The following is a 27961-nucleotide window of genomic DNA, read 5'->3' as shown; positions in this document are numbered from 1 at the left end:
TATGCCCCTGCTCAAGTGTGGCAGGAATATCCTTCCTTGTGCAAATAAAAAACTAACCAAATGCCTGCTAAACATCCAATATGCAATTTCTCAAATCATCAAGCATTTACTCATAACAAAGTCAGTTATTCTTGTATCCATTGTACTGTTACCTGACGCAGATTCCTGGTTACTTTCACATCATGCCAGGCATTGTCATTAAATTTCCCATTCACGGGTTCCACCAGCGCTTCAAAGGCCCCTGAGCCCAAATTAATGACCAAGGAGACAGCTCCATTTTTCAGTGCAAGATTGACATAATCGGCCGATTTTCCTGTGTGAAGCATCAGTCCGTTCCTCTGCAGCGTTTTAAAGGACAGAGTTATTTCATCACTGCTGCTCTGTATGGGGTTCTGAGATAAATCATAGCAGAAGTACTCTGATCCCTTGAATGTCGCAATATATTCTTCTTTTCCTGGCAAACAAAAGGAGAGAAACAAACAAATAAATCACTGGCACTTAATTAAAGGCAGCTTGCAGGAATTATTTTCATTGCTAATTTAACAGTATTAGTGCAAGCACTGTATCAAAAAATAATTCATTTAAAACACTTAAAATCCATGAAGGAAGAAGATAAATGAGATTTGCCGTGAACATATTTTTAAACTATTTTCTAACTGAATTTTCATGTATATGATTAATCTTGGAAAATAAACTGCACCAACAATTGTATTAATGCTATTTAAGCAATCTGATATGAATCACACCTAAATATATAACATTCAGGTGTTCAGACCAAAGCATTATTCCAATCAAAACAGATATTTTCCTTCCCAGCTTTCACTAAAATTATGACAGCTCAAAAAGAATCAGTAACCTAGATACTTCCTGTAGCTGTGCCTAAGGTCTTGAATCAACTAAAGCTACAAAGCATTCATTTAGGAATCTGCCTTAAAGGTTTATATAGTACTGCGCCAGACAGCAAGTTAAAATGAATCAGTAAATTAACAGTTTTTTTGTTTTTGTTTTTTTTTTTTTTTTTTTTTCTGGGATGTACTTTTACTATCTAGTAGGTACCATACAGGTTATTTTTCTCAGTTTATCCTGAAGGTGAAACAAATAGGTGAGCTTTCAATCTCAGAAAAGTATGACATATATGGAGATTACATTTCTCCTAAAATCTTATACACTAATGCATACACAGACCTTATACTAGAGGTGTAAGGAGTTTAAAGCTATGAAAAAGGCCAAGATTATCTGTTTAGAGGTATATGAAGTTAGAGCTATAAAAAGGCAATTTTTTTCTGTTTTGTTGATAATAAATTAGTAAAATGCCAATGAAAACCTGTAGGTTTTATGAAGTATAAGAATGAAGGTGTGAAAACCTAAGGATATCAAATTTCATCCTTCTTGGGAATAAACATCTCCAGGACAGAGCTGCACACAAGTGTGATACCATCACAACAAGCCCAAAGCAGATGCATAAATATATGGATTTATATATCTATTTATATATCAAAAAACAGGTGTGAGGACACAGGTTTTTTGAGAGGTCCTTGGGTGTACTTGTCTTCTGTTGGAGCCTATACACTAACTTTGATCTTGGATGTTCAAAATTCTTCTCCCTAGATAACAGAGTAAGTTCAGAGACTACTGCAAAGTACATCAGATAAGGCCCAGACAATGATTGCCTTTTGCTTTTACTTTGCTTTGCAATAAGAACACTGGAAGTTATTAGAGTTATTAGTCTATTTACTTGAAGGGCTTTCTCTCAGATTTGATGAAGGATTCCTGGTGGGTTTTTGTTTGGGTTTTTTGGTTGGTTGTTTTGTGTTTTTTTTTTTTTTTTTTTTTTTTTCCTGGGAGTTTGTGGGGTTTTTTTTTTGGCATTAGCTAAATCATACTAGAACACAATTCAAGAAACCCAAAACTACTGTATCAATTATGCTCCCTTTACAGCCCAAAGCAAGATTCAGCTGTATAGCAACACATACTGGACCCTTACACATTTCAGTAGTGAACACTTTGCCTCATGCTGCATAAAGGATTCACAAACAATGCATTTTCTGGAGTTTCAATGCACTCAAAGCAGCAGCCTGCATCTCATCTAATGAATATTTAATAAAAGCATAAAACGCTCAAGCACAAATTTATTTGCTATGGGTGCTTGCTCCACTGGCATATTAAAGCAGCATGAATACCTACAATGGAAAGATGATAAAACAGATGCAGCAACCTGGTATTTGTGATTTTGTCCCAGGTATTTAATGACTTTACCACAAAAAATAATGAAAGACATAAATGAATCGACAAACAAAATATTTATGTACACACATTATGCACTGCAAACTACTTCTGAGCATTCAGACATGAAAATGTATGGAACTTAAGTACATGCCAGGCCCTTTTGAAATAAATTATTCCTAAACAAGGACTTTAAAAAGCAGGCAGTTAATTCAAATTAAACTTGAGTAATTCCTCAAGCAATACCCCTGCAGAATTCACTGTTAATTTTTGAATCCTCTCTCATTCCTTTTAGCTTCAAAATATAGTCCATGACACTCAATATCATGAAATTTAAAATTTTGAGCAAATTACTTTTATTTGCATCATTTAATTACATAATTATTTGATTTATGTCAAACTAGCACTCACTTGTTTAAAAACCAAATTTCACTTGAAAACAACAAAAAAAATAAAACTAAGCATAGCATTTTACTTCAGAGGAAACATTTTGGTGAAAAAACATGAACGCTGTGGATAAAGGCACAAACTGGATGCTTTTTCTACCAAACTATCTTTTCTGCTCATCTGACAAACCAAAATTACCCATTATTTGCTATTTTTATGCTGTTTCCATGGCATGAATTCAATCATCTTCTATGTCAATATTCTAGTTTGGCCAAACTGCAAATATTACATAATTATTTGTAGCAGGGGTGAGAATACCAATAGAATACCTGCACATTTCTGCAGTCTGCAGAGTAATTAATTCCTCACAAAAAATTAAGCTTCCCTCTTATGATCACTTGGATGAAACCTCAGGCATATTTGCCCTCAACCTAGCACAGATATTTAGGAAGTGATTGGCCACTGCAACTCCAAACCTGCCTTGCCATGCCCAGACCCAAAATGGGAAGACAGGAGGTAAAACACCCACAGGTTAGCAAAGATTCAGGAATACCAAGAGGAAACCAGGTTACAAATATTTTCCTTAGTGCTTTGTCACCGAAAACCAGGCTTGTTAGCACGCTGAGTGTATAGTTTTCTGTGTTGCTGTTCTGGTGGCCTGGAAAGGCCCAGGGATGGCCTTGAAGAGCCGACGCCTCAAAGGACGAGGAGAGACTTCTGATCTTGTCTCGGTCTTGGTGTTTATTAATTGTTTATCTAAAAGATTTTCTTTCAGCCCGACAGAGGTCTGCACAGCAAGTCAGCCATGGGCACACTCCCCAAGCCCCCGGGCGGTCACTTATCTTTATACCCTAAGTTACGTGTACAATATTTATCATTTTTCTCCAATACTTTCTACTCTTATTAACCTGTGCACTTCTAGTAATAACCAATCCCAAAGTGCCACCATCACCACAGAAGATGGAGGCCAAGAAGAAGAAGAAGAAGGACAGGACACGCCCCAATTCCTCCATCTTACTTCTTTAGGCCCCCCTGTACCAAAATCCTAAACCCTGTGTTTTACACTTTAACTAACTTATCCCTTCACCATTCACCCAGTGGAATCCTCCCAGTCCTCATACAGGTCTCATCTCCTGTGTAGGATCAAAATCCTGCCACCAGACACTTCTGGCAACATTCCAGGATTCCCGAGCCCCCCAAGGGTGGTCTCGGCCTCTCTGCACCTCCATCCTGAGGTGCTGAGATCCCACAGCTGAGCAGAAGGCATATAAGTCAAAATGTTTCATCACAGGACAGGAAAGCCACTAAACAATATTGGTAATCAACACTGTATCCACTACTTAATATCAAAAAAGATGTGCTATTTTACTCTTGATAGGAATGTATGTATTTAGAATGGACATTAAAAAATATCCATAAAACATTCAAATGTTTTAGATTAAAAAAAGCCCACTCAATCTGTTGCTACATTTCATACTACAAATTTTGTTGATCCTTTAAGCAAATTAAGAGCAGGCTTCATTAAAAACCAGTTGTGTAAACTGCTGGCTGTTTGTTTATTTTTTCAAATTATCACTTAATGACACTTAGAGAAACCATTAAAAATGCATAGCAGTCATTCTAGCCAGTATGAAGTGTCACACTTCATTTAATGATTAAAATGTAATTACCTGCATAGAAAAGCACAAGATAATATGAACACCATAAAGGAGTTTAACATGGTTTTATTCTGAATTTTGAGTACTGTAAAATTTAGTGTATTATGGCAGTGAAAGTCCAGAATTACAGGAGATGTGCAAATACAGAATGGCACAATTTGTTTGTGTCACAGAAAGGATTCAAACAAGAGAAGCACACTATTAAAGCACCTGTTGCTGCAGGAAGGGTTTGTTTCTTTGACCCTCTGAAGTCCACAACAGTTTTATTATTCAAATCTTTGGAAGTCCATTGAATTCTAAGTCTGATAAAAAACATGGAAGCAATACTTCCATGAGCCTGGGCAGATTTTACAGTTCTGCCTAAGCACTATGCTAAGCTTTATAGCACATTCACCCATCCCACTTGCAGTATTACATCATAAACTAGGTCTGGCTGCATCAATAACAACTTCATCATGTGCCCATGCCTGATTTAAATCACATAGATAGGACTAGATGCTTTGATCTCATTAGGCAGTAACAGTAATGGAACCATAGACAAGAGAAGTAAAATTGCAGCAAGAGTAAATCAAATCTGTTTATTCACAGCTGCAATGTTCCTTTGCATAAGAAGAACCCAAAAGTTTATCACCTAAACCCTAACAGCCTATGTGACAACACCTATGTTGTCACATGGGTTGTTGGGGTTTAGGTAATAAACTTTTGTGTATTTATTACACAACAAAACCTGGTAGAGTGCTGTCAATTTATCTGTCTGCCAAAATAATTCCTGTGAAAGAGAAAATAAGCTGACACCACAGATACTCTACTTCTAAGAACCGAGTTACTTCTCTAAAATCTTCAAAACATTAAATGTGTTCTGAATAAATAAATTATGCCAAACCAGAGTCTAGTATGTTCCCAGATGTACTGTTCAGTGTTCCATTTCACAATTTCAAATTCAAACATTTATCTGCTACACCATCAACTTAAGCTTATAAAGTCTTTCTGAAAAAGTAGTGCAACTTTGGAAAACTACACTAAAACAGCAAGTAGACAAAACCATTAACAAGAATGACTGATACAATAAAAACAGACAGCCTGAACTGCTACTTCTGTGCAAACTTTTCAGTAATAGCAGACTAATGGCTTGCTATTCCATACAAAAGGAATATTCTCCACCTGAGGTGTGCACTGTTGAACCTGGAAGGGTCTCAGGATGCATCATGCACCAGGTTTCTCAGCACACTGCTCTTTTAGGAAGCCAGCCTTTACCCATCCAGTAATAAAACACTCACTAGATCTGAAGATGAAAAATTACAAAGACTATAAAGTAGTTATCTAAATGTTATACTGTATTTGACTGACTTTCTCCCCAAACACATAATAAAGGATGACCAGGTTGCATCTAGAAATAAAACACAGGCACTCAAAGAGGGAACCAAAATAATTCGGTCTAATTAAAAAGATTAAGACTTAATTCCAACAAAAATTATGGAATTGTGATAAAGTCTAAAAAATTCATTCTGAGAGAATGCAAAGGGTCTGCTTTATCAGTTAGGTTGAGTTAATTTTTACAAGTACTGCTGTTGTTCTGCACTAGCAGTTTTCTGTTACTATCTATTGTAAATAACTTTTTTTCACGAAATAATCTTCCATGCTTTCTTTCATTTCTCACAATCTTTTTCTTTTCCTTCCCAGAAACTATACTCCTTGCCCTCTAAACTAGTCTCCACAGAAGATTCCAAAAAAGCAATTTGGAGGAAAAAAATATCAGATTCACGATTCCAAATCCACAGCTGGGAAATATCTACATGTTTATTTCCTATTTTTACTGCTCCCTTCCCTCTCCAGTAAGTACCGATTTCTGTGTCCCTTCCCCTTGTGAGGGAATAATTTCATTATGAGGTAGTCATGACCAGCCTAACATGAAAACAAAACTGGAGAAGTTGTTTAAGACCATAAGCAATTTATTCTGAAGGACTGAGGAATTACTTCTCACGGGCTCCTTATTATTGCTTCAAATTATCCTTAAAAAAAAAAAAAAAAAAAAAAAAAGAAAAAACAGGGCTGTAGCAATGTCTATTCATTGCACAGATTCAGGGATCTGGTGAACCAATCCAAGTCTTTCTGTGGCAGAAAATGTTCCACTCAAAACCATGACAAGGTACAACTTCGTTTAGTTGTTATAACCAAGCGCTTTGGACTGCCATAATCCCTGTTCCTGGAATGTACTATCAGAACATGGTTTATCTCAAATAACACACCGCACCTGTGATCCTGGGCACCAAAGCCTGCACTGCTGGTGTCCAACATAAAACCAGCGTCCATTGCAGTAAAATGAGGTGCACAGAAAAATTCTACCTGCTGAGAAAAATTTAACAGAACCTAACTGATATTTAACTGATACAAAGTCAGGTATCCTATCATGCAAAGAAACTTGAGAAAGTTTTCCAGCTCCTGCTTTGTTTCACACACAATCATTAAATCAGTGGCCAGTCACAAGAAGCATGAACCTCTGATCCCTTCCCACCATCTCAGATTAGAATAAAATTATGACAGTAGCTACTCATGATAAATGACTTGCAGGGAGCACTAGATAAGTGATAAATTACTCCATTTTGCTAAACAGCCATTTAAATTCATAACTAAAATGGCTGCACCATGCAATTTCCTCACTAATTTTCATGTCCTTTTACTTAATCACAGAGAGTAGGCACTTCAAAAGCACATTTGTAATTGGGGAGGGAGAGGAGAGCAAGCAGGAGTTTTTAGGAATGGTGCCATCTTAGTGTACATTAAATACTAAATTGCTAGAAGGTGAAAATAAGAGAACCTTTTTCTAATTAGCAATTGCATCATTAATAAGCAGATTACAGTATCCTGCGCTTAATATTGCAGTGATAATGCATCAAAAAATTACTCAAAACCCCAAAGTTTGAAATTGTGACTTTAAAGGCATTCTTGCTAAATTAAGAAAAATCTACAATATTTCAAATACTCTCACATCAGTTCTACATTCACAAGAGAAACTACTATTACTCAACCTTATTGTTGGCTTAAAACTCATTTCTGAATTTTGGTAAGAGGTTGGGAAACCAGAGCAGAAATATACCAACAAATAAATAGAGGCCCCAGTTTCTGCAGCACGTTTAAAACCATGCTGGACATATTTAGGCAACTTTCCAAAGGCCTTTTCCAGACCTCAGGGTTCTTACTGATGTTAGACCTGAACTGCAAAATGCAGATTTCTAGCTTTCAACCAGAATCACAGATTTTCAGCATCAGATTGTTTACAGAACTGATAGAAAAACTGACATTATGATTTACAAAACAGTGGTTTTAATTTTACTCCTCATAAGTATATAAATTATGTGAATGCAAGTTTAAAATTAATATGCTTTGAGCAAAAGACTGAGCAAAAAACAAATGCAGAAATTCTTGCAAAATTGAAAGCAGTTTCTATCCTAGAAAAAACCAACATTTTCTGTAGTGTTTCTTGGATGAAGCAGTAGCACCTTACTCCTTGCTGAGCATTCTCCAAATGAGTTGCATTTGTTTTTCATTGTCCTAAGTAAAAATGTGGAATAGGAGAAGAACAAAAAATTCTTTTTACTTTGTTGGAGTTATATTTAAACACACATTTTAAATGAAAGAACAAGGAAGAAAATAGTCCCCAACACATTTTATGTGTAGAAAGAGTTAATGAGTTAAATGATCTGATAAGGAACAGTTTCAAAGCTAATAAGAAACTTCTGAGACATCAGCTGAATACCTCTCTTATGGCACCACACAGCACTAGAGGATTAGTGCAGCATGTCCTGGGGTTTAGAGGCAATAAAAAACAACAAGCAATTTTCTAGTCCTAATTAACTCCTGTTAAAAGCAGCCCTTTGTAGCAATGAGCTTTCCAGAGATGCAGGGGGAATGCCACTGCAATGGTATTATGTACATGATGAGCCACTGCCATAAAACCAGTTTTGCTCTTGTCTCAGAGGGGTGCTACAGGAATATGCAGCATTTGACACAGTAAAAAGAGATCCAGCATGGTTTTGAAAAAGGTAAAACAAAACACCTTCCAGAGGGGACTGACAAAACCATCACTTTTTTTTAATCTGTCTCTGCCTAAGATTGTATCACTGAAGGAATATCTACATAAAAACATTTGGGAAAAGTCAGTTGGATCTCTATGTGAGCCTTCAAAACATGTTTGGGAGAAGCTATTTATAACTCTTGGTCTTCCTATAAACATGGAAATTCAATATGAAAACAGTTATTTTATTACATCTTCCAGCCCATTGAGGATAGTCTCATTTAAGAAAGATTTTTCACATATAAAACAGAAAAATCTTTCCAAGTTACTGAGCACAAGAAGAATATGTTCTATGAAAGGATCCTATAGCAACAAAAGGGATCTGAGAAGCTGAAGAAATCTGCTGTTCAAAATATCAAGCAGAGAGATGTGCTAATGGCCTGTTGCTACACTGGAAATATTTGATCTAAACAAGCCATCTAATATCTCTTTGCAACCCTGCCTCTTCAAAGGAAGTGAAAGGAATTACTATGTCAGCTACAAAGAGTAAAAGAACTCTTTTTTATTGATTAGTTCTGGATAGAGAAGAAGCTCAAAACTTTTCAAAGACAGGCAGAACATTAGTTAAAAATTGTCTTTGAGCTTCATTATCTCAAAAATTGTCAGATGGAAAAAAATTGAGCCAAAACGATATTTTTTAACTTAAGGCTGCCTATGAGAAGTAGTATCCGGAAAAATATGTGTTCTTGCGATACATTTGATATTTGTTTTGGCACTCCAGAATTACCTTCAGCCACCGTCTGTACATAGGTCAGGTGTTCAAATGAGATATGGGATCAAAAATGTCATTATTCAAAACTGAAGTAAGAGTTATAAGAAATTCAGTATAGTGGTTTTAGAAACAGTTTTTTCTTCCAAATGACAAAGGTAGAATTTTCATTTAGTGAGCAAAATAATAGTACCAATTTCAATTGGTTTCAGTAAATGGTGTTGAACTCTAATGTCTGATAAATCTCATTAAAAATTCAGATAACCTTCCTCCAAATTGATGATATTTTACCTTTATGAATGTAACTGATGGAAAAAGCACTAAGGACTACAAACATGTAATAGATCAGCACAGCACAGACCTTTAGGGGATTGGGTTAGGAACAGAAAACATTCTGCTCCAGAAAGAAGAACCAACTATGTGTCCATAGTTAAAAAAATAAATGTTTTTTTTTTTAAATGGAGGCAAATTGAAAAAAAAAAATTAGTAACTGTTTGTTAGAAGCAGGGATTCTGGTCAAGGTCATGGCAATAAAAGCAGCTGAACTGTCTGTACTTTCCAGAGGAAAACACCCACAGGTATTTACACAGAACTGCCACCACCTGCATATGTATGGGAAGAAATATTCAAGGGCAAATCCAGAATCAGTAAATGACTATTTAAAAATTCAGATGAAACACTCAAAAGGACTCCCCATCACACAGAAAACCTTGATGGCTGAGATAGTGCTGTTACCATCTCCTGAGGCTGTGACATATCTTCCGAGAAATGTTTTGACCTATTACTTTCAGGTCCTTTCTTTTTGTTTCAATGCTGCCCTTCACTCTCTTCTTCTCTCTATCTTAGGTTTTTCTCCTTCAGAGACCTTTCTTATTGCACTACAATTCCTGCTGAGAAGCAAAGATTGGCTAAGCTGTATGCTGGCCAGTGCTCTCACTAATCAGCCGTCACTGGAAATCCCCAATCACATCTGAAGATCAGAATAAACCTAAATAATAAAAAATCCCCCTATTTGTATTTTGTGTGCAGAATATATAAAAGTAGGGTGTTAAGGATGAGGGAAAAGGCAAACTGAATTAAAACTAATTTAAGAAATTTTCTTATGGAAAAGACAGTAAAGATTCATTAAATCTACCAAAGTATGACACATTATATTCTACACCAATGTATTGCAACTATTTTTTTGCATTTCTGGCATTATTGTTGGTTCTTCAATTAATACTCTCTTTACAAGACAATAAAAAAAGAGCAAAACTACCATTATTTTTGTAGTGGTTTGACAGGATATAACTATTTTATACCCCCTTCCATGCCAAATCAAAACTTCGGCCGTAGTATTTCAGAGCATGGGAGATGTTGAGGAAAAAGCCCTGTCCACATAAGCAAGAGCCTATTACTGAATATAACACCAGGGGTTTGTGTAAATAACAACCAGAAAGATTCAGATGATAATTTCACGTGGCAATCTCAAAATCTGATTTATATGACTGCAAAGACAATATGTAAGGTTTTTTTTGCTAATAATCACAGATAGCTACCAATGCAACTTACATCAAGTTTTAAAGGACTAGTAGGACATAACAAAGAGTTTTGAGAAAAAAGTGTTGCTGAAATAAGTCATTGCCACCACAAAGCCACTTCATGAAACAAACCCACTTATGCACATTCCAATTCTCTAGTGTGGAAAAGCTTAAACACATAGCAAGACACGAATGAAATATTAAAGCTCTGAAATCCATTCCCCCATAACTTTTCCCCTGATTCTGTAAAGCTTACCCCCATAACAGGATAAAGGAGGATACAATTCAAAGCAATTTGATGGATACCTTCGAGTGTTTTAAGTAACAGCTGCTAGTTTTCAAATAAGAGAATTCTTGCTATCGCTTCACAGCATAGGTCAAGCTGGAAGGGACCACAGAGGGACATTTTGTCTGCTCTCCCTGCACAGGCAGGGTCACCCTACAGCACAAGGCACAAGATTGTGTCCAGATGGTTCTGGAATCTCTCCAGCAAGGGAGATCCCACACCTTCTCTGAGCAATCCGTCCCAGCTCAGGTTTACCTGCACAGGTAAGTTCTTCCTCGTGTTCAGGTGGAACCTCTTGTGCATCAGTTCATGCCCATTGCCTCTTGTCCTATTGAGTAGAGCCTGGTCCATCCTCTGAGACTCTGAGGTTCCCTCTCAGTCCTCTCTCCATGGGGCTGAACAGCCCCAGCTCCCCCAGCCTTTCCTCATAAGAGAGGCTCTCCAGACCCTTGACCTCCTTAGTAGCCCTCCACTGGACCTGCTCCACATCTCTCTCATCCTGAGGATCCCACAACTGAGCAGAGGGCCAGGATCCCCTCCCTGACCTGCTGGCACTGCAGTTCCTAATGCAGCCCAGGACACCTTTGGCCTTCTTGGCCACAAGGACACGCTGCTGGCTCAGGGACAGGTTGTTGTCCACCAGGAACCCCAGGTCCTTCACCACAGCATTTCTTATTCTTCCTTTCAAGAAATACCAGGGCTTGGCTCCTGGCTCTCTAACATTCACTCTTAAACAGAGTTTAATAATGTTCTAACATACTTCCAGTAAGCTACAACAGAATAAGGCTTTCCATATCGACTCTTAATACCAGTTTTTGTTTTCAATGAGACTTTCAAAAATTGATAAGCAGGTTTTAAGTCAGACTGTAGGTTTCAAACTATATGTGCACTGATTCCTTCTCAGCTACAAGTATATAAAAAGAGCTATCTCTAGATTTATATTTAAAGGACCATTTTAGGCATGTATTTAAAAAAATATAAGATTCCTAACTCTCTCCAAGTCTTATTATCAAATCTGTGAAAATCCAAGAAAACTTCTGAAAGTAGAAAAATAATCTGTATTATATATGCTTTACATTTAGTTTTTTTTGAAGACTCCATTTTCTTTCTCCATTAATTCAGTATTACCTCATTTTTTCAGAAGTCATAAGTCTTTGAAACTACTTGATAAGGAGGCCTCCCTGCTGAGATTACCAATAGTCTTTTTATAGAAGCCTGCAGGAACACTGTAAAAGCAAAAAAAAGATTAGCAGAGTATAAAAATAATTGGACTCTAGTGCTGTATTGATATTTTAGAGGAAAGATTTGCTGTCATGACTGGGCCAAGATATCTGCTGGTAAATTCCACTGAAGACGGCACATTTGCACCACTGGTACTTTATGCTGGTTTTTTATGCAATAAATATGCCTAACAAGGTGAGATACTTAGAGTGTCATAGATAATGTAACATATTTGCATCATTGCATGGATCTAACATAAAACTTAATTCATTTCTCAGGTAATGGAAGGGGTAGAAAAACAGATGGAGATAGAAAGAGTGACAGTGTCAGAGATACTGTCTCATTTTAGAAACATTAGATATTAAGAAGTAATTTCACCCCTCCAGGAACTTGTCTAAAATAACTGCTTAAAATAGTTCAATATTTATTATTACTGCATAGGAGCTTAGAATTATTTACAGCCTTCTGCCCTACAGATATGAAATAGAAACAAATCTGTAATCATCCAAATAACACTTACAGAACAAAACAAAACTGAAAAAATAATTTAGCATATCTTACAAAGGATAATCAAAAGAGAAAAGTTGTGACACACTACTGACAAGCACATTACATAAATTTCAGGTTTGGGTACTCTTCCTTTTTCAAGAATCTAATCTGCATTCAGGGTCTGAAGTTTCTTTACAATTCAAGGCACTAAGATTGTGCTGCTGGTACTCCACTAAGCGATCCACTGGAGAGGGCAGGGAAAAAAGCAATGGAGCCTGTATCCCTCACCAAATGTTTCAGCAACTGACATCTATTTTCTTCAAACTTCCATCTCCTAACCAATGTGGAAAAAATGCAATACTGTGTCAACAACAGCAGGAACCACAGGCTGGTTCCTCCTGAACAGGTTGAGCATGACCCACTCTAAAGCACACAGGAACAAGGAGCAAGGACTACAACCAGACTGACTATTCACACACAAATACTGAGGCATAGAACAAATTCTATGGAAACTTACAATGTAATAAACCTCTTCTCTCAAAAAAAAAAAAAACCAAAATCCACAACAAACCACAAAAACCAAAACAATAACAAAAAATCCCTCTACAAAATAGAGTAAGTGAAAGCTTGCTTCAAATCATAACTTGAACACAGATGCTCTCACCAGCAGCCTGAATTTTTTCTCTCCCACCTGTGCCTCACAGGTCTCCTGTAATTACCCATCAGCTGTTTGGATGCACAGCCCCAGAGGCTGGTGGGGCTTTGCATTTATTACATTAGGAAAATGCCCTTGTGCAGTAGCCAGAGTGACAGGATCAATGCTTACACTCTGAGTTACACAGGCTATTAATTCAACCTTCTTCTACAACCCTACTGTTTTCTTTGCATTGCTGAACATAGTTTTGTTTTTCTAAAGTCCCTCCTCATTTTACAGCACCCTGAGAAAATAAGTAAAGCCCTTTATGCACAATGCACAAGACATTTGATTCTGAACACAAGCCATTACACTTCTAAAACTATTTGATTACTACTCTGGATACTTTCAATTAATTGAAATTGAAGAGTTCTTGACAAAACACACTAGCATTCATCACAGAAACACCAGGTCAGTTATTATGTTCACAAAATAATTTAAACCTTTCTGAACTTTCAGGAAAGGGAATTACTGCCTCTGTGAAGAAATCATTCTGTAATTATATCTATTTCTCCCCAAGGCTCCTACACCTTATGGACTTCCCAAGGGTTTGGATTCAAAACTAATAGGAAGCTGTGTTTAAAGTACTTTAGAATCCTGTCCATCAGTTTCATTTCTGAGGCAACATCATATCACAGTACTCAGATGAAATGGTACAGATATAAATGGTTTAAAATTAAAGGTAAATGTGAATCATTAAGAATTTTTCTTAATTGTCATTAAATTAGAAATTTGCAGACTAGCAGTCCATTCATTCTTAATTCACTTCTACCTGAGTTCATTTTCATTGGATTCCTAAACTGAAATTTAGAGGTAAAACACAATTTAACTGGAGGATAATTTGATTATTTTATTATTCAAGGATTATTTGTTTGTACTTTTGTCTGGGGCTATGGAGACAATATGCACGCTGAAGCATTTCCATCTCATCAGCAAAAGCAGGCAGCATTCATCAGTCTGTTAGCCATGAAATTAGGAATGTTTGGTGTATCCAAGGGCAGCTCCTGCAGCTCTTGTTTTTTCCCTACTCCCCCAATATTAAGTTAATAACCAACTTGCCATGCTGCCATACAAGAAACACAGACTAATTTAAGCAGCTTCAGGCTCCCCATTTTTATTTTCTATCCTCATCTTCCAAGTTTTTGTGTAAGCACAAAGAAAAGCTGAGCAGCAGCCTGCCTTGGTTCCTCAGAATAAAAAAAACACCAACAGAACTTTTCTTCACCCATCCTGTTGTGGGTCTTTTGTCAACTGAATGCCTAGCAAAGGAAATTAGTCATTAAATTACTAAATCCATTTCCCCCTATATTAGCAAAGAGCTGCTTCAGAATAAAGGGAAAATGCAGCTAAAGATTCTATCACAACTCAGGAATTTACCATGGAGTTCCAATTTGGTTTCAAAACAAGCTGCATCTTGACCCATTTCTGGTGGTGCAATAACCAGCATCCAGATATTTCTCCCTGGCTAGTGAGTAGTGTCAGAACAAGACAACTTCTAATATTCCTTAGCTTCTCTCAAGACTCATAAAATGACATTAAATCTTCCTCTCAATGCCATCCATTTTTCAAGCCTAGAATTATGTTTGGAAAAGCACGTTTTCCTTCTCTTTAACACTCAGTTTGTAGAGTAACTTTCAGATGATCTACAACATCCTGTGCTTACTCACTGCAGCCCAGCAGTTGTTTTTTCCTACAGGCACAGCTGACCACAGACAATGATCTATGAACCAAGCAAACCCCAAAGCCTCAAGTGGGCAGATGCAGGATAATTCTGTGTGTTGGCTGCTATACACCCACAGCTTTCTGCCATTGATTGAGCTGTAACTTGTGTAGTGACCCAATTTTTGCTGTATCTTCTATTGTCAGAACAAAACCAATTATGAGCAGCTCCCAACAAAGTTAAATCTTTTTCACATTTTTCTTAAAACACCCTGCTCATTTCTGGTACACTTTAATTCAGTCTCTGAAGACCTCCCAATGCCCTGAATGTACACAGATGAAGGGAGAAAGATTAAACATTTTCTTACTGTGACCTACAACAATGTGCTGAAACTTTAATTATTATGTTAATTCAGGCATTGGGCCCAGTGGATTTATTATATCCCAGAAGCTAACGCAATCTACTCAGAAGTGAGATGTAGGCATTAGCTCCACCTAAGTATTTTGTGTACAAATATTTAGGCTGTGTAATAAAAACCTACACACTAAAACTAATTTTCAAATCTAATCCTAATTTTGGGGCTTTTTCCTCAAGTAGATGTCTAGCTCCTCAAAAAGTGTGGCTTCCTTGTAGCAACAACAGCTTGTGTCTCTGCCAAACATTATCAACCCCAAATTCAAGGCTTTTGAAGCAAGACTGATATTTATTAGATTAAAAAATTATTATTATACTTTTTTAGACTACCATAATAGGATAACATTGGGGGAAAAAAAACCCTGAATCAACAACTCTATCTACTGCAGGACAGGATGAGGTACATTCCACACTGTATTAAAAAAATAATACCCAATCCCAAAATAGTTCATTTGGAATAAAGATGGCTTCTATAAGACAACATCAATCACTGAAAATCAAGGTTTGACCTTCTCCCTAACAGACAACACATATGTTTCTGATCAGCTATCCCTCACATCAGTTTGACATCTTTCGCCAAGGAAAAACACCAACTGTTTTTTCAATTATCCCCCATCTCAGCCAATATTTTCTCTTATTTTCCATTAGCAGCATGATCGACAAAAAACAAAACTCATATTTTAAGCAGTTTTGAAGAAGAAAAGAAAGGTGGAGAAACTTGATGGGGTGGACCTGCCAGACATTGGTAAGACCACTGGAAGTTTGCTGACCACACAAACTCTTTTCAAGGAATGGAGCTGGAGGGAGCTCATAAAGTCTTATTTTTCCTTGGTTTGCTACATCAGAGTATTTTCTATTATAGTATCACAAAAGCACCTGTGTTGTAATTAGAAGCAATCTGGCTTTCATCAAGAGAATATTAAAAAAATGTTTAATATAATAAAGGCAAGCAGGAATTAATGAAAGCTTTCAGGCTTTATACTACCAAGGCAGGGATTTCATCCTGTGCTGGTTTCTGATTACACATTTTAATTGCTTACCAACATATTGCCTTGATAACCATCACAAAGATAATTCCAAATTTCCAGATGCAAATCTTTTTGTTCCAAATAGCAAAAAAAAAGTTCAAAGGAATCGTCCTATCTATATTTTCTCAAATTAATGTAAATAAAGATGCTAGATGTTAAAGACCATGAATAGCTCAAGTATATCTTTGTATTATTTTCAAGCAATTTGCCCACAAGAATAGTTGTTTCCTGCATTATGTTAAACATTTTCCCACAGCAAGATCCAACATTCGAGGGTTCCCTACACATTTCTACTCACATCTTACACTTACACTCATATCCTTCACTTGAAAATAAGAAGCTTAACAAAGCACAGCTCTAGTACAAACTTCATTATGTTTTGGGGATTTTTTCCTTTAAATTCTCCAAGATGTGAGCTGGCTCACACTACATAGATAACATTTGACCTTTAACCAATTATATAAATGTAATCTAATTCCCATTTGTAAATCCGTATACATACATAGTATTCCCTGGTTATGAACTTTAAGTTTCATTAATTTTTCATTAAATTAGTTCCTTCCTCTCCATTTCAGTAATTCTTTAGATACCTAAATAAAAAACAAACCACCAAAGTATTCTAAAAAAGACATTTTAAAATATACAAGCTCATTTGATAAACTATGTCCATCTTTTCTTCTTGCTCAAAAGCAAACACTACTTTTCTTGATAGAGAAAAAAGAATGTTTTTTTCCACAGCTAAAGAAAGTTCAAAGTTACCATGGTAACTGAACAAAAAGTCACTAAGGGCTTGGTACTAAAGGCCTTTATAGTATATAAAAAGTACATTCAGTTTGAGGTATTGGAAAATCTTTTATAGTTATTTTAAATACACAGAACAAGCAAACTCAGTGGTGATTATTATGAAGAAGTGTTAAAAGTCTTGGTTATTTTTGCAGTAAGGTGCACCACTGAAAGGCTTGTTAATTAAAGGTCAACAACTCTAAATTGCATAAGAGAACACTGAAAAACCTGTTCTTGCATGAACCTTGCTGTACTAAATTTTCTCAGCTAAGTATTTTGTTGTCAGACAAAAAGATAATTTAAGCAAAGTATTCATTATGCCTGAAATGAAGCAATTAATTTCTTACCTGAGTCTGACAACTTAATGCAGCGAAGTTAGCAAAAAAAAACCAGCTAAGCCATGAGGTGTGTGAGAAAACACTGCCCTGCTTTCACATTGTTGAGCACACCCCTATATATATATATATACACACACACAAAAGCCCCACATATTTCTAATTTTATCTTGTAAGGTGTGCTAGAGTTTTTGTACATTTCTATATTAAATATAACTGACATAAAATAATTAACTGGATAATATTATGCTCATAGTTTTCAAAAATCAGGTTCCAAACTTCCACTGGCCTTCCTAGAAATAGGGATTCCATCCTTTACATGGAGTTGAGGAATTCAGCATACTGAACTAAGTTCTTAACCATTCCCCATTGCTGATAAATTCTGTTATTCTATTCTGTTCAGGGCAGTTGTTGATTAATTGAGTACCTTGAAAGGAAGACAGGCTGAAATTTGGTCAGGCACTTAAATTTACTGAGATTTACTCAGACCATCAACCAGCAAAGAAGGCATGAACAATTTTATTCTGCCCTTTTCTACACATGCTTTGATTCTTGTGTCTTTCTACTAGTTGTATAAATAGTTCTTATTCATTTTCTGAGGTCTCACTACAGGATGCCAAAGCCTGTAAAGTCATTCTGGAAATTTCAATTATAAACAAGTAATTGGCTGAGAGAACAAAACCCCACACTGGTATGCTTGCCACTGATTTCTTCAAAAAAGTAAAATAATCATGTTTTTATTCTACATCCTATCAATCACTGCACTTCACATAAGACCTTGTAAATTTACACCTTGTGTTAGGGTGGACCCTAGAGCACTTCACTAATTAATTTAGGGCTGTATTTTAAGAGACATCTAGTATATTGTCACAAGCCTTTTTATTGAAGTTGCCCAGAGATGAAAGGATGTTTGGGTCAGCCTACACTTTTTAAAATCCATGGTATTTTTGATCCTAGTTTCAAGAGGGTTCAGACTTATACAGCAGTAGTGCCCAGTGTTTGCAGAATAGATTTATTACACCTAAATAAAACTTCTGAAGTCTGCAGTTACTCACTCTGTGGCATGTTTTAAGTGTGCACATCAATGTAGACCTTAATTCAGAATATTAGTGTGCATTTATTTTCCTGTTGAGCAGCAAGATGTGAAATACCAACTGTAAGAGCACTGCAGTCATACGAGTTGCAGCAAAACCTTGCACAATTTGAAGATTCAAGGTTGAAAACGTATTCTCTCTATTGCCTAGAACAGTACTTTTCTTACAATTCAGGAATCCTGTTAATTTAACTAGCATGTAATGACGAAGCCAGCTGTTCTGGGCTGTGTCATAAAAGGTGTGGCCAGCAGGTTGAGGGAGGTGTTTCTGTCCTTCTGCCCCTCTACTGGGGGAGGAGATGACTCCATGTGGAGTGATCCAGGCCAGCTCCGGGGCCTCACACAAAGATGACCACAGGGAGACCTTATAGGACCTTACAGTACCTCAAGAGGGCTTAATGAAAAAAACAAAACAAAACAAACCAACCAAAAAAACCATAAAAACAAACCAAAAAACAAAACAAAAAAAAAAAAACAAACCAAAAAACAAAAAAAAAACCAAGAGGAAGAGCGGCGTTTTACACAAGCAGATAGCGCTAGGACAAGGAGAATGTGTTTAAACTAAAGAAAATGATATTTAGATTAGATGTTAGAAAGAATTCTTTACTTAGTGAGACACCATCACAGGCTGCCCAGAGAAATTGTGGATGTCCCATTCCCTGAAAGTGTTTCTGGCCAACCTGGATGAGGCTTCGAGCAACCTGGGCTAGTGGGTGGCATCCCAGCCCATGACAGTGGGGTTAGAACTAGACAATTTTTAAAGTCCCTTCCAACCTAAACCACTCAATGATTCTAGGTTTTGGTAATTTATCAGTCCTGAAATAGTTAACCTCTGGGGATTTTAGTGTTTTTTTTTTTTTTTTTATACTATACCTAGTTATTACCAGAGCAGATGGGAACATACTGAGGGGCCAATTTGTGTGCCACAGCACATCTTGTGGTTCTATTTATTTAATAATCCAGACTTAGGACCCAGCTGGACTACATGGAGCTCCATGTTAAAGCCCATGTCCTCAGTTTTATTTCTTTCTTACATGTTGTGAGGAAGGAGATGGCACATGTCTACTTCTCACTGAGCATAGAGTTAAAATAGGACTGAACCACCCATCTAAACCCAGTCACTGACAATTATTTCCAGTTCTCAATATTTAGATGTCAAGAACAGAGCTTATTTTTACAATATTAGCCAAATGAAAACAATATTTTCTAATAATTTTCTACTGTCTTCCCTCAAAAAGATCCTGAGATATCCCACATGTAGCAAAGGCACTAAACTTAAGAACTGAATTCAAACCCTGTAATTTATTCTCAGCACTTTGCATTTCACTTAGATTTGAAAATGACAAGCTGTTGGTCCAATTTTTGTCAACATGTTTTTAATTAGTTCTGAATTTATGACAATTAAAGCTCACTGTTGCTTTTAAAATGAAGTTACTGAATTTGCCTTAATTTGTTTTCATTGCTCAGCAATGTGTGCATTTTAATTCAACATGGAAATATTCCATCCTCCCTGTTTTCTGTAGGGAAGACACTACAGTCAACACGATCGTCTTTTTTTTTTCCCCATGAAAATTATTGACTAGAAAATAAACTGAAAACATCTTTTGGGAATTCTGGCCATGCTCCACATTTGACTGGCTCCATCTGTATCTCAGCTGACTCAAAGAACCCAAAGCATTCCAAATCTTTTTTTGTGGGGGAAAAAAAATGAGAGGAAAATGAAACATTGCACCATAACACTGATTTTGTCTGTCTTTCTTATATTTGCAGCTGTAGATTTGCTTTTAGGCAAAAAATGCCTAATATTCATTAATCTAGGGCCATATACATAACAAAACATGTGAAAGATGTATTTCACTTAACAGCTGAGACACTACACAAAAATTAATTGCCATTTAAACATTTTTTGGGACAAGGAAAAAGTGGATTTAAGTATGACTGGCATTCTAATGAAGAAATAATTTTGGCAAGTTCTTAGAGCCTTAATAGTAAAAGACAAAATTCTATATATTAAAAGAGCAAGTTTTAATCTCATATGCCTCAACCTCATTTCTCCTCCCTTGCTTTCATTTTTCATCAGGAAAGTAATTTTCTCTTCACAGGTCCTCTGTGAATTCCTATTGTTCATGCACCATTTCTTTTGTGAATGGCTGTACACTGATCTATACTTATATGAGTATCTGCAGACTACATGTCTTGGCCAGAAATTGCAGCAGAATCTTCCAAAAAAGTGCTTTAAAAAAACTGAAGCTGAACGGAAACAACAGGAGCTGAAATTATTACCCCAGCAAGTGGAAGTCTAATAACAGAAGTACAGTATGACAACCTGTTTTCTTCTGGTAACATGAATTTACTAAAAAATTGTGTACCAAGACCATTTATTTTGTAAGAATTTCAAATTCAGTTTGGTTGTTGAGGATTTTATCCCCTTTTTAACTTCTTATATTTTCTCTTTTAAGGTAGCTTTTGTAGCATACGGTAACAGTAAACCAAGAATTAAACAATACTCTTACAAGATCATATAATTAGAAAAAGTAATTTTTTACTATAAGCTACTGCTTTTCTAGTTTAAATATTAAAGTAAAAAAACAATAAAAATACTTTCTCTAATATCCAATTCAAATGACTAAATAATAGAGAAAGCTGAATGAATTCCCTAGAGACCCAGCTGTATCTCCATACTTAAAAAACCCACTACCATCAGTAAATCCCCTAAAAAACTATGGGAGAAAAAATTAAAACATTCATAAATTTAACTGTTACTGTAACATCTGATACTTTTCACAGTGAAAGTTCAAGTGAGGGTTTTTTTACCTCAAGTAGATTCAATGCCATTTCTCTGTTTTATACTAGTAAAAAAAGTTAACCCTATTACTAAGATGACTGTGTCAGTGGCTGTGTGCACTTTATTTGAAATATTTAGCCATTTCTGTAGCAAACAAGTCATTTAACGTCTTATTACTGCATATAGATGTGGCCCAGTTGAGGAGTAAAGATCCTTCAGGTTGCCAAAGACACCAAAAGTTCAACAAACAGCAAGCATTCTTCATCAAAAGCGTATTCATTTAACATCTATCTTGTAACTAGAAAAAGTCCCTAAGAAACATTCATAACCCCTTCAATCCTTCTAACCAGGAAACAAATCCATGAAAACCACATCCACGGTGCCTTCCTGCTAGGAATCTCATTCAAATCCATATTTCAGCTCTACCAGAGCCTTTGTAATTGACTTTCAGGGGTGGCCCTGTTCAGGGCCAGGAGCTGAGCTCCTTGTGGGTCCCTTCCAAGTCAGCACAATCTGTGATTCGCTGACTTGTAATTAAACCCCAACAATAAAAGGTGATAACATCACTTTTCTTGAAATTTCCCCTTTCGTGCTTGTATATAGAAACATAATAGCTCTTGATCACTTATCAAAGAGGACTGTAAAGTCAACAATGCACTTGCTCCAGCACACATCCCTATGGGAAAGCCTCCTTCCCAGGAGCATTACTGCCTTTTGTTCATGCCTGTCCTGTAATTGGTGCAGTCAAGTCACAGTAATATGCTGGAATTCTGTTGTTCTCTTCAATGCCTCTTATCAGAGCCAGATTTTGTAATGTGTTTGAAATGTGGATTACTTGTTCAGAGAAGGAGGCCAAGCAGAAGCTGAATAACCCTGACCTTTCTGAGCTTGGAAAATCAAACAGTACCAAAAAAAAATAAAAGCATTCATGACTGGAATTGAGATCCTTTCATCCTTTTCAGCTGCACATTCAGTGACCAGAGTATGGTCTAATTAGAAAAAAAAAAAAAAAATCAAAGACGTAAAATCATCATTTTGCTCAAAATATATTGAGAAAGTTGCAAGAGTTCAAGTGCAGTCATGCCATGAGTGATACAAGAAATCTTGGTTAAACAGTGATGAGGAAATGCCTCCACATTAAATCTGTTTCTATGGTTTTCAGCTACACACAATGTTTCTTCCATCGACTCCTCTCTGAACCACAAGTTTGCTCTCATAGAATTGACAAATATCATCTATGGACTGTAAATCCAGTTTCCTATTGAAAAGGAATAACACTTAGCATAACACTTGGAACACTTTTGTTATTGTTTTTGTTGTAAATACCAGACCCACCTTCAAAACTCTCACAGTTGACATCTCCTGTGGCATGAAGCATACCTGTGTTTGAGACTACCATTTCTCACCTGCCCACTAAACATCTTGAAAGGCTCCATTTACTTCTCCATTGCTGACCTTCCTCTCAAGGAGAGCCTTTGCATAGCTATCATCTTGACATGCTCTTCAGATAAATCTTTACAGTGATGCACACACAATAAAATCAATACTTTCTAAAATGACAGCAAACGGGAATGAGTTTTGACATGTCATCCACAACATTTGCCAAAACTTATTTTCCCATCTTTGTTGTCATCAAGGGATGTTTTAAGCATTTCAAGCAACCTGTGTGTAAGACCAGAACTAAAGCTGACAATGGTTATACAGGGCACTGGGACCACAGCTTTACAGCCCATTTATTTGCTTTCTTCTATCATAATAGCAAAAGAGTCTCTACCTCAAAGAGACTGATGCTTGTCCTTTTGCATAGCAAAAAAGGGGCTCATTGTATAATGAACTAATTAGCTACTAATGGGGCTTCTGGGTACTCCAACAATACAAACAATATCATTGATGACATGAAGAACATGATTTTGTAATACCCCAAGAGAAAGTATAAAACATCTCATTCTCCATGTGGCTAAACCCAGCAGGGTCTTCATTCCCATTCAGTTTCCCTGCACCTCTCCACTTTGCTAATTAAGACATGCTGTACTTACATAATGGTACTTCATTCTGCCATTCTCCCACTTCCCTCCAGCCTGTTACCTTTTTCACAAACCCTGCAGCCTTGCAATAGTGCCTCAAGAACTACTTAAACCTATAGCAAGCAAATTTGTTTGGGGTTTTACCCTCCAAAAGCAATCATAAGCACAAGACTTTTATTTATTTATTTTGTTTTAAATCATCTGTCTGGATGTAATTGGTTTGCAGTCACAACAAAGATCATGTTGCATGCATTTATGACAAGGCAGTGACTTTCTGAGGGGCTGTGACACAGGATGCCATGATACCAGTTAGAACAGAATGGTTAGGCCTATTAAGCACCAGTGCCTATCCAGGGTGATGACAATGCAAGCACAAAACTTGAGGGCAGAATTAGTCATCAGTCTGAAAATCAGGCTTCTCAGCTTATATCAAAATCAGACTTTGGTCTGACACTGTTAATGTTTAATACCACTTTCGCTCTATATTAAACCAGAGGTAAAAAGTTCTTTAAAAAAAAAAAAAGAAGACCAACAAGCATGGCACGCATTATTGTCCTTGTTACTGAGCTGTAACACCACTGCATTGCTGAGGTCTGGCAGGGGCTGTCACTTCCACTTGCCATTGCTCCCAGTTAGTGGGGCCTGATGAGACATGGTGCAAGACCACATGTCACATCCCTTGAACTGAAACACTAATGCAGCGATTTGCTTAATGCAGAAACAACTTCATAAGGAAATCTGCATGTACAAGAATTTATTTTCTTGAAGGAATGAGAGAAGGAGAAGGAGATCCTACATGTGCATGATGCTGACAGGTTTTTCTTAAACCACATAATACTGAGATGGTTTGAACTCCCTGGTCCAAGCTCTCTCATTTGGCCGGTGGCTGCAATATACATAAGTCTGTATTTTACATTTGCTTGTGCGTGTTTGAATTAAGAACATATACTTACATGAATTAAGAAAGAAAACCACAAACAGCACTTGAAAACTCTGGTGCAGTTGTTATAAATCATTAAAAGAAGGATTTCTACATACCTTTTTTTTGAGAAAAGAAAAAAAACCCTTTTTCTTGAAATAATCTTTACAAAGGTAAGCAGAACTGCAGTCTTTCAGAATATCAAAGTCTTCCATTCTTCTAGAATCTCATAAAAGTGTGGGTAATTCAGCTGACCAGCACCCTGCAGGTCACACTTTAGTTTAATTTCACATATCAAGTTTTTGGCCCATATCTGTCACATGCAGTAGCAATCTCACTTTGCAGCTGCTACAAGGCATAGAGTTGTGATAAAACACAAGTCCACACTTCCACACCAAACTAAAAAACTATCTGATTTTACTCTTTTTAGATACAATTCTCCAATTTTTCCGATAATTACTTACATTTCACTAGCAGAAACATCCTTTAAACCTCCCCTTGCTGAAGACTGCCTTCTTTACTACCCAAAAAAACCCAAGACAATAAGGATAACGAATTCAAAATAAGGTCTTTACTTCCATTTTGGATTTCAAAGTTACACCATAAGCAAGAATATGTATTTCCAAAAAGTAAGCCAAATACTGATTTGGTCACAGACACTAAGTCACATATGACTGCACCTTTTAAGGAACTTCCAGCAGCACTGTCAGGGGAGAGCAACAAGGCAGTAGATGACCAAAAAGTAAACTGTTAAAAATGTTTTAATGAATAATTGGGCTGTTTCTCAGGCTGTCCTCCTGCCCAAGGCCTCTGTCAGGGTGCCCATCTAATGTCACCAGAATCAGGCCCACTTTACACTGGAAAAAGAATAATTTTAGGTACATGTGTCTTATCTGAAGGGCATTCAGAAACAAAGATATTTGACCTTAAGTTCCATTGATTAAAGTGAAAGAAGGGACAAGTGCAGAGTTGCTAATGCATGCAAACCTACTAGTTAATCTACAGACATCAGGAACATTTTCTTTCTTCCTCAACCTGTATATTCTATAAGGTAAATGATGTGCTAGCTGATGAATTGGCATTTTTAGTTGTCTTGTACTTGAAAGATTCTTAACAAGGGTATTTTTATTCTATGTCACTATGAACAGTATTACCCTGTGCTTGTTAAACTACATAGTGCAGCCTGTAAGGAGTTAACCATAGAAGTTACCTCTCCAAAAAGGAACATGCTGTGAATCTCCAATCACTGTACACTAACAAACTTGCCAGTGGACAGTTTGATCTTTACACTTTAACAGAAACATAGACTTGCATTCTCTACCTGACAACTGAATATCTTCAATATTTCACTAATTCTTTTTCCCTTAACGATTCTTCAAATTCTTGTTTGCTTTAAGATATTAGAATTAATACTTAAGAGCTGCTAAGGAATCCTGCAACAACCATTCACAATTCCAGAGTTCTCTGGAAGAGCCAAGAATCTTCACCTTTCTTTCTGCTTTCAGATTTTAATGCAAAACACAAAGAGGTTACAGGTAAAATAAGATTGATACATGACCTCCAACAGCAGAATATGCTGCCAACTATGCTGAAATTTTGAAGGGTCAGCCTGTGAGAATGGACTGACTGCCCTAGCACCACTGTAGTGGACACATTCAGAGTTTGATCATCAAGACAATATTTTTATCAAGAATAGTAAAATATAGCCTATACAAGTGAAAGGAATATTCTATTCACTTGTATTGCTGTATGATCATGTTGCATTCTAAGTCCCTCTATCAATAAATAAATTTTCTTTGTGAAATACTTACTAATTCCAAAGAATTAGTAAGTATTATATATCCAGAGAAAGTAACTCTATATATATCCATGTAAACTATTTTAGTACTCTCAATCCCTGCATTCTTATGCCTGCGAGTGATAAAACAGTTATACCTTCAGGTTATTTGCCAGAAGCTACTTACTTTTATTTTCTGTTTAAAAACCATTTTAGGCTAGTCTCTAAAGGTTGCACATTATCATTACCTCTATTCTAATCAACTACACATTGCTTAGTGTGCAATTCAACTTCAAAGAAATATCTCTTATTTCCATCTAGCATGATTAAATTTTGCCAAACAGAACTTGTAGTTCATTCTTTGGCTTCTGTCTCTTCTCCATGAATTATTTCACTCAGGATTGCAAATGGTCTTTGATTCATGAAATAAACCCTGGATTAAATTTAATAGCAGCTAACAGTGCAAAACTGTGCATATCATATATCCCCAGTGATATTAAAGTCACTAGATTCAAAAAACATCTTTCTCATTTCTAAGTCTCAGCTCAATGGACAACAATGGTGACTATTGAACATTGTCCACCTTTGGGACCTTCATAATCAAGAGTGATTCTTAAACACAAACACTCTCTTGAGGCAAGTTCAGACACTCAAGCTGACTCCCCTCATTCTGAGGAAAGTTTAAACATATTTGCTCAATTTCTAAACCAAGTGGTTTGGATATGAAGATCTCAAAGCTCCATAAATTCTAACCACTTAAAAGCTGTCACAGAGCTGAAACATGAGTGGAGATGGGATGGAAAGACCATTTAAGCATAAAAATGTGCTTTCTTGCTATTGCTACATGAAATATTTAAGGGGAGGAGAAAAAATAATTTCTTTTAGACAACATACAGTCAAAAATAAGCACAATTAATATGCCAACAATTCTAATTAAGCTTTAGGTAGAACTCAAACTTGCTGTTATATTAAAATGTTGGAACAAACTGTTGCAGTGGCACTGAAGTTCTCATTTCAGAAGAAAAGAGATTTGTTCTCTAAAATTATTCCTTCAATTTTTGGTGAACCTTACTGCATAAATGAATTCATTTCAAATGGTTCACAATAAACAAGAAATTTTAGGAATTATTTCAGGTCTACAATTTAATCCTAAAATATCTAGGATGCTGTAATAGAAAGTGGCAGATAAGAATCCTTACTTTTTTATAGAGCCATGCATAGGGCCCTATATTTCTCTAGCATCCACACTTAATATTTAGGTGAGATGATTCTAGCATCCTTAGCTAGAATAAAGACAAGAATCTTTAAAAAGAATGGAAGTCACTTTATCACGAACAAATAACATAATGGAACAGTTATTTATCATGTCAAAGATTATCCACATCATCAGTGCATATGTAATTCTTTGTCCAATCCCCAAAATACTACAGAACTTTAGGAAACAGAAACTGAAGCTTCAGATTAATTAAAAGTATTGACACACTTCTATATGGTTTCTAAAACATGCACCTACTCTGGTGCTCTGAGGGTGTTTTTCATTATGTTTCAAATTTTTTTCAGCTACATCAAGAGCAAAACAGTAAGGAAAGGTTTCCCCACTAGGTGTTTCTCCATGCTCACTACATATTTTATTTACATTTGAATTAAACAGAAAATGGAGATGGTATCATTAGATATTCAACAACAAAACCAAAGAGCGACAAGGAATAGTTACCTAGCAAACAAGTTTAAACAACCCATAAATTTTGTTGAAAACAGTTTATAAACTCCGGTCTTGTGAAGGCACAAAAGTTATTGATTTAATCCACTGTCACTAAAAGTGCACTGCTCTGACAAATGCTGCTGAATCTATAAATTGGGCATTCTGCTGACTCTAAAAAACAT

General features: G+C 36.3%; 1 protein-coding gene across 14 annotated transcripts in view; it reads right to left on the bottom strand.

Moving 5' to 3' along the window:
* NRXN1 (neurexin 1) overlaps positions 1–27961 on the bottom strand; it is a 682260-nt gene that overhangs the window by 451138 nt on the left and 203161 nt on the right. For all 14 annotated transcript variants that reach the window (XM_059468828.1, XM_059468830.1, XM_059468835.1 and 11 more), the window contains one exon: positions 153–454. In XM_059468828.1, coding sequence (XP_059324811.1) covers positions 153–454 — 302 coding nt within the window. The remainder of the gene's footprint in view (positions 1–152; positions 455–27961) is intronic.

Source organism: Ammospiza nelsoni, chromosome 3 (genome assembly GCF_027579445.1).
Source record: "Ammospiza nelsoni isolate bAmmNel1 chromosome 3, bAmmNel1.pri, whole genome shotgun sequence".
NCBI classification, from domain to species: domain Eukaryota; kingdom Metazoa; phylum Chordata; class Aves; order Passeriformes; family Passerellidae; genus Ammospiza; species Ammospiza nelsoni.
Note: the sequence above shows the minus strand (reverse complement) of the source record. Positions and strands in the feature narration are given on the sequence as shown.